Here is an 8,547-nt window from a genome sequence, read left to right on the forward strand (position 1 = left end):
TAAGGAAGGATATACTTGCATTGAAGGCTGTTTAGAGAAGGTTCACTAGGTTGATTCTGAAGATGAGAGGGTTATGAAGATAGGTTGAGTAGATTGGGCCTATACACATTGGAGTGCAGAAGAATGAGAGGTGATCTTATCAAAACATATAAGATAATGAAGGCGCTCGACAAGATGGATGCAGAGAAGATATTTCCACTCATGGGGAAACTAAAACTAGGGGGCATAGTCTCAGAATAAGGGGCCGTCCATTTAAATCTGAGATGAGGAGGAATTTCTTCTCTCAGAGGGTTGTAAATCTATGAAATTCTCTGCCCCAGAGAGCTGTGGAGGCTGGGTCATTGAATATATTTAAGGTGGACAGATTTTTGAGCGATAAGTGAATAAAGGGTTATGGGGAGTGGGAAGGGAAGTGGAGCTGAGTCCATGATCTTATTAAATGGCGGAGCAGGCTCGAGGGGCCAGGTGGCCTACTCCTGCTCCAGTTTCATATGTTCTTATTTTTTCTGTTATTAACTAACTTGTATATCTCAGAATATTGCCTTTCAGTCCCCTCCTTTTATGGCTGAAAAACCAAAGGACTCTTGTTTTTCCTCAATCATCTGCGCTAAGGATTAGCATTGTGGGTCTGACAGTTAACATGCAGGTACAGCAAGCAATTAAGAAAGCAACTGATATGTTGACCTTTATTACAAGAGGATTTGAGTACAAGAGTAAAGACGTCTTACTGCAATTATATAGGGCCCTAGTGAGACTGCACCTGGAGTATTGTGCACAGTTTTGGTCTCCTTACCTGAGGAAGGATATATTTGCCATTGAGGGAGTTCAACAAAGGTTCATCAGACTGATTCCTGGGATGGGGGGATTGTCCTATGAGGAGAATTGCTGGTCACGGGAATGTGGGAAGGGAGGACCTTGAGACAATCACTATCACTGGGGGGGTAGTGCTGGACAGGCTAATGGGATTCAAGGTAGACAAGTCCCCTGGTCCTGATGAAATGCATCCCAGGGTATTAAAAGAGATGGCAGAAGTTATAGCAGATGCATTCGTTATAATCTACCAAAATTCTCTGGACTCTGGGGAGGTACCAGCGGATTGGAAAGCAGCTAATGTAACGCCTCTGTTTAAAAAAGGGGGCAGACAAAAGGCAGGTAACTATAGGCCGGTTAGTTTAACATCTGTAGTGGGGAAAATGCTTGAAGCTATCATTAAGGAAGAAATAGCGGGACATCTAGATAGGAATAGTGTAATCAAGCAGACGCAACATGGATTCATGAAGGGGAAATCATGTTTAACTAATTTACTGGAATTCTTTGAGGATATAACGAGCATGGTGGATAGAGGTGTACCGATGGATGTGGTGTATTTAGATTTCCAAAAGGCATTCGATAAGGTGCCACACCAAAGGTTACTGCAGAAGATAAAGGTACATGGAGTCAGAGGAAATGTATTAGCATGGATAGAGAATTGGCTGGCTAACAGAAAGCAGTGAGTCGGGATAAATGGGTCCTTTTCGGGTTGGAAATCGGTGGTTAGCGGTGTGCCACAGGGATCGGTGCTGGGACCACAACTGTTTACAATATACATAGATGACCTGGAAGAGGGGACAGAGTGTAGTGTAACAAAATTTGCAGATGACACAAAGATTAGTGGGAAAGCGGGTTGTGTAGAGGACACAGAGAGGCTGCAAAGAGATTTAGTTAGGTTAAGCGAATGGGCTAAGGTTTGGCAGATGGAATACAATGTCGGAAAGTGTGAGGTCATCCACCTTGGGAAAAAAAACAGTAAAAAAGGGAATAGTATTTAAATGGGGAGAAATTACAACATGCTGCGGTGCAGAGGGACCTGGGGGTCCTTGTGCATGAATCCCAAAAAGTTAGTTTGCAGGTGTAGCAGGTGATCAGGAAGGCAAATGGAATGTTGGCCTTCATTGCGAGAGGGATGGAGTACAAAAGCAGGGAGGTCCTGCTGCAACTGTATAGGGTATTGGTGAGGCCGCACCTGGAGTACTGCGTGCAGTTTTGGTCACCTTACTTAAGGAAGGATATACTAGCTTTGGAGGGGTACAGAGACGATTCACTAGGCTGATTCCGGAGATGAGGGGGTTATCTTATGATGATAGATTGAGTAGACTGGGTCTTTACTCGTTGGAGTTCAGAAGGATGAGGGATGATCTTATAAAAACATTTAAAATAATGAAAGGGATAGACAAGATAGAGGCAGAGAGGTTGTTTCCATTGGTCGGGGAGACTAGAACTAGGGGGCACAGCCTCAAAATACGGGGGTGCCAATTTAAAACCGAGTTGAGAAGGAATTTCTTCTCCCAGAGGGTTGTAAATCTGTGGAATTCTCTGCCCAAGGAAGCAGTTGAGGCTAGCTCATTGAATGTATTCAAATCACAGATAGATAGATTTTTAACCAATAAGGGAATTAAGGGTTATGGGGAGCGGGCGGGTAAGTGGAGCTGAGTCCACGGCCAGATCAGCCATGATCTTGTTGAATGACGGAGCAGGCTCGAGGGGCTAGATGGCCTACTCCTGTTCCTAATTCTTATGTTCTTATGTTCTAATACAGAGCACTGTCTTGACCGACTTTGGCTGAAGTGTTCATGAAGCCAACAGAGCAGTCTGTGATGACCTAGAAATGCTCACAATATTGACCTCTAGTTTTTTTGCACTGATGAATGGCGGAGCAGGCTCGAGGGGCTAGATGGCCTACTCCTGTTCCTAATTCTTATGTTCTTATGTTCTTATGAGATTGAGTAGACTAGGCCTATATTCTCTAGAGTTTCGAAGAATGAGAGGTGATCTCATTGAAACATACAAAATTCTTACAGGGCTAGCTAGACAGGGTAGATGCAGAGAGGCTGTTTCCTCTGGCTGGGGAGTCTAGATCCAGGGTCACAGTCTCCGAATAAGGGATCAGCCAGTTAGGACTGAGATGAGGAGAAATTTCTTCACTCAGAGGGTGGTGCATCTTTGGAACTCTCTACCCCAGAAGGCTGTGAAGGCAGAGATAGATAGATTTTTGGATATTAAGGGAATCAAGGGATATGCAGGTAGTGCAGGAAAGTGGAGTAGAGATAGAAAATCAGCAATGATCTCATTGAATGGCGGAGCAGGCTCGATGGGCCGAATGGCCTATTCCTGCTTCCTAATTCTTATGTTCTTATGAGTCTTCTCTGCTCTGTCTCTTGCACCTGATGCATGTCTTGTTTTTCAGTTTGTGCACAAAATCAGGGTTTCCGCCGCATATCCAGCAAAGTAACGTTGGCAGAGCAGGATCACCTTCGAGGAATATCCATTGTATCAGGATAGACTTGGTACAAGGCTTAAGTTGGCTGTTAAACTGCCCAAGCACAATAACTGAGTATAAAGAGACAGAATCAAAATTTGTTTAAAAAAGCATTCTTTTGTCACCCTCCCCCCCCCCCCCCCCCCCCTCCCCTTAACTTGACATAATGGGCCCAAGTTTCGGCCTCAGTTGCTCCTGATTTTTTGGAGCAACTGGTGTAGAACGGAGTATCTTGGAAATTCAAATTCTCGGCATTTAGTTTGCTCCAGTTCTAGTCAGTTAGAACAGTTTCACTTTGGAACAGAATTTTTTTTTCAAAAGGGGGCGTGTCCGGCCACTTACGCCTGTTTTCAAAGTTTCGTCAGTGAAAACTTACTCCAAACTAACTTAGAATGGAGTAAGTGAAGATTTTTGTACGCTGGAAAAAACCTTGTCTACACTTTAGAAAATCAGGCGTAGGTTACAAATCAGGCGTAGGGAATGGTGGGCGGGTTGTAAAGGGAAGTTTACAAACATTAAACACTTCAGTTTTACAAATAAAGAGCCATCATCAATAATAAATGATAAAAACATCAATAAATCAACCAATAAATCAATCAAAAAAAATTAATAAATAATTTTTTTTTACAAAAAATCAATAAATAAAACATTTTCTACTTACCGACTGCAGCACCGGGAGCCCTCCAACAGCATGCTGGGATGCCCCACCCAGTGTGTCTCTGTCAGTGTCTCTATCTCTCTGTCTGTCTGTGTGTGTCTCTCACTCTCTGTCAGTGTCTGTGTTTCTGACAGCGAGGGGAGGGGGAGGAGGGGGCTAGAGGGCAGGAGGAGGGGAGGGGAGGGAGGGATGGGGAGGGGGGAGAGAAGGGGAAGTGGGGAGGAGAAGGGGAGGGAGGAGGAGGAGGAGAAGAGGAGGGGGGGAGGAGGAGGAGAAGGGGAAGGGGGGGAGAAGGGGAAGGGGGAAAGGGGAGGGGAAGAGGGGGGAAGGAGAAGGGCGGGGGGGGGAGGCTGAACGGGCCGGGCCCAGCTGGGCCCAAGACTTCGGGCAGGGCCCGTCCCCAGCACCAGATTTACAGGTAGGTGGCGTCGGGTCCGGGGTCGGGAGCGCGGGTCTGGTCCGGCCCGGTCCGGTCCGGGTGTGGGGGGGGGCGTTCGGGAGCACAGGTCGGGTCGGGGGGGCGGGGAGGAGGGAGATCGGGTTGGTTCGGATAGGGGGGAGGGAGGAAGCGCGGGTCGGGTCGGTTCGGTTCAGTTCGGAGGCGGGGGGAGGGAGGTCAGGTTGGGTCGGGTCCGGTCCAGGTGGGGGTCGGGAGTCGAGTCGGGTTGGGAGGAAGCAGGAGCTGGCCGTGGGAGGAGCCTTATTCACGCAGCCCCAGTGAGCCCATTCGGCCAGGGCTAGGGGCTGCGTGCTTCGGGCCCCTCCCACAGAGTTTTGGGTGCCTGAAGCTACTGCACATGCGCGCCCACTGTAGCGTGCCTGTGCAGAGGTCCCGGCACTGTTTTCAGTGCAGGGACCTGGCTCCGACCCCCACAGCTCGGGCTGCGCTGCGCCGAGCTGCAAACGACCTGCAGGGAGCCGGAGAATCTGTTTTTTTTTAGGCGCACTTTGTGGCGCGAAAAACGGGCATCCAGGTCGGGGCTGCACCGTTCTAGGCGCGGCCAAAACTTGGGCCCATTAAAAGGTCTTCCGTGGAGTGTTTCACATATTTCACTGATAAAAATCAACAGTGAGCACACTGTGCATTTTCCCTTGCAAAGATGTGTAGCTGGCTGCATAGTTCATCAGCAAACCAAACCCACTCCAGTTTCCTCCTCCCAAGAAAATAATGCTTTTAGAATGGACCTTTGTGGGTTTTTTCATTCCTGTTAAAGGGGCCTTGTATTAGGGAACTTTAGAGGAGGCAATTGCTGAATAAAACAAAAGTGCTGGAAATGCATGGCAGCTCGAGCTCCATCTGAAAGAGAAAGTCATGTTAACATTTCAGGTGTGACCTTCTTGGGAGTTCAATTGTCAAAATCTCTTCAAAACATTAACAATGCTAGCATGTCTTTCTCTTTCAAAGACTGATCTACCTGCTGTGAATTGCATTACTTCAGATTTTTCAAATTTCCAACATTCCATCACTCAGTTTTCTTTTATCTGTTTCTAGGGGGTGGAAAAAAACCAAAATAACATACTCTCAATAGCTGAAAGCATGTTGGCCGCTGGGTTTAATTGTCATTGCAGTGGAAACTGTGTCTGCAGCTGTGCATATGTGGGTCTTTTTAAGGGTTTATACTAGGTTCTGCTGATTGTTTTATAACTGGTGAAGGGATCACTCGCACAATAAGTTTGTTGTGTCCCTGATCTGACTGAGCACCATTCTGTCACAAACCTGGTAAGGAGGTTTGCAAGCCATTTTACCAGACAGGAAAGCTTCCTTATTATATAATGCCATTTATTGTTGAACTTAAATGAATTGGATATTTGTAAACCTTTTTTAATCCTGATACATGTGCGGTCAACTAAATTGTGCCTTTTCATTGTGTTTTTATAAAGCCACAGAACACTGGTGTTTAGTAAATGAAAATCTGGTCAGTTGGTAAAGGCAGACTTGCAGACTAGAAGGCCCCCGATTCAATCAACTGAAGTAGTATTAGACGAACTCTAATTAACCTCTGCCTCCTTCTCAGTTCAGGGGCACTAGCACCAAGGGTTCCCATTCTTGATCAATTTCCAGTGACCTCTGCAAGAGGCGTCTATGTGTGGATGTGAGAACAGCTCAGCTAAGATGCCGTGACAGTCAAATAACTAAACAACGCACTGTCAGGGCTCACACCTGAAGGATAGCAGAAAGTGAGGCCCCAGAACCTGTGGAATTGTACACCAGCAAAAGAAGAAGGAGTCAGAGAAAACTGGCAAAAATAAATTAATCTGGCAATCTCACTGATTTACACTCATCTTCTACACATTCTGATATTTTTTGAACGCAATTTAAATTTTAAATTGTATTTAATTTATTCAAAATATTCCAGAAACTGTGCAGAGTAGTTATACTATTTCTCTCCTCAGAAAATGTTTTAAGATAATAACCGTGAGTTTACCCTAGTCTCAAATGTGAGTCTGTGAAACTGTCATCAGATTAAGGCCTCCTGTTCCAATTAATACAGGAAGACTATCCTCGAAAATTTCACTACATCAATTGGGTCTCCCTATTTTGTATTGAAGCCAGCATCTCTACAGAAATCAACACCCAACACAAATGTTTAAAAAGGGGAGAGACGCAGATGAAGTACGGTTACCTGTCTGTTGAGTCACCAAAAGACTCGTAGCAGAAGATGAGCTGAAGAGAGGAAGAAAATTATTTTAAATCAAACAAGAAATAATTTTTTGCTATGAAGACCAGACAATATTGCAATGTGTTATGCATTTGAGACTGATTCTGTTAAGCTTTTGAACTAATTACAGCTTCAGATGTAATGTACCAGCTTTGTGTAGGTTTTGCTCAAGTTACAGGGGATGCCTTCAGGCAGATTAGTTAGAAATCTTTGTAATAACACCGATCTGTAAATTGTTCTCCAGAAATCAGTTTTTAGAATTGGGAGAGCATCACTGGGATCACATAATGGGATGCCTTAAAGCTGTACCTAGGGTTGGCTTACTTCCTCATGTGATAGTTAATACAACAGCCCGGAATTTGCAGTGGGTAATAAGTGCACAAACAGCATTCGCTGTTATTACCCCTTTGAAACTGACTGTGACTTCAGAATTTAGCACATGTGCATCCTAACGCGGAAATCCTGAAGTTGGCGTCAGTCATCAGTCATTCACTGCACCGACACTGACTGCGCTGTGGACCCCCCACCCATAGCCAAAACTGATGAAAATTTGGGCATTTCCGCGTTGTATTCGCTGTTAAATACCCCATTAAATGTTAAGCCTTGTTGGATTAGGAATGACTGGGGTTTTAACAGCATATTGACAGCTTAAAAAAACGTTATAACCCTGAAAAACTAATTTTAATTTTGTGGAGTGTAAAATTTATCCATTTTAATAAAAATTACAATTTTTAAGTAACTTTAGAAAAAAAAAATGTTTTTCAAGATTGTTCAAGATGTGACAGCCCCAATCTTTGTTTTGCAAATTTATCAAACATGACTTCCCCTTCATAAATCCTTGCTGACTCTGCTTGACCAAATTTTGCTTTTCCAATCACTGAGCAGGCTGAGATCAATTTACTCAACACAAACTCAGAGTCAAATTTGGGATTAGGAATGATGTTAAATCACAATGAAGCAGATTAATATCAGCATTACTCATTGGTGCTATCAAATTTGCAAGATAAGTAATTATTACTTTTTATTGCATACTCAAGAAAATTCATCAATTGATAAACATGTGGGTAAGTTCAGAGTTGACTTTTTTTTTAAATAATGTTTTTATTCTGTGTAGGTGATTGTGCTGTCTACCAGACTATTAAAACCACTTGATGTAACTCAGCTCATCTTTGCAACTGACAGACTGCATCCTGATATTGGAGTGTAACAAGTACATTGTTGCTGACCAGAAATTTGAACTATACTGGGCGTAAATGGACAGAAATCCAAGACTTGCCATCATTGAAGGAGCAGCTAAAAATGAACACCCAAAGAGTATAAATATGTAGAAGAGGTGGCTAAATGTCTGGCTGATAATGTGCCTGATTGCAAGCTGAAGCCCACTTAATCTACAACTAACACATGCTTTTGGAGAGTATTAATGTGATTCTTTTCCCTGCTCCCTGGTTTTACATTTTCTGTATTACTGACTATACAGCTTTTCTAATGCGCCCATGGAAGCGTGTCATTTAACCCGATTTATGGAAGACTTGAATTGTGTGGTAGTGTTTCGAGCACTGAAAATAGGTGTGTTCTCTAAAAATATCACTGGTTTATATAATGTCAGTAATTCTACAGACATCGAATTTCCCTGTACGCAACTAAAAACTATTTCTTAATAAACCTCCAGTAATGACATTGTAAGGTATCAGCAATTTTTTATGATCGCACATCAAGAGCACGACTAACAATTTCAGCTATCACTTACATTGATCTTGGTCACATTTTTGAATCTAACTTCCTCAAGACTGTTCTTTAAACTTCTTAAGAAAGCACGAGCAAAGACGAAAGTAGCAGTCGCCAAATCATACTCTAAAAATAGCACTAAAAAAAAATGCCACTTTTACCCCGCAGATTGTTCAACTGCAGTGCCATTGGGTTGAGTAACCAACAGT

The 8,547-nt window shown here is 43.7% G+C and overlaps 1 protein-coding gene across 1 annotated transcript in view; it reads left to right on the forward strand.

The window, feature by feature from the left end:
* scfd2 (sec1 family domain containing 2) overlaps window positions 1–8,290 on the forward strand; it is a 544,849-nt gene extending 536,559 nt beyond the window's left edge. The window contains exon 9 of the mRNA XM_070870049.1: window positions 7,728–8,290. Coding sequence (XP_070726150.1) covers window positions 7,728–7,820 — 93 coding nt within the window. The 3' untranslated portion in view covers window positions 7,821–8,290. The remainder of the gene's footprint in view (window positions 1–7,727) is intronic.
* Window positions 8,291–8,547: the final 257 nt, after the last annotated feature.

This window comes from Pristiophorus japonicus, chromosome 2, assembly GCF_044704955.1.
Source record: "Pristiophorus japonicus isolate sPriJap1 chromosome 2, sPriJap1.hap1, whole genome shotgun sequence".
NCBI classification, from domain to species: Eukaryota; Metazoa; Chordata; class Chondrichthyes; family Pristiophoridae; genus Pristiophorus; species Pristiophorus japonicus.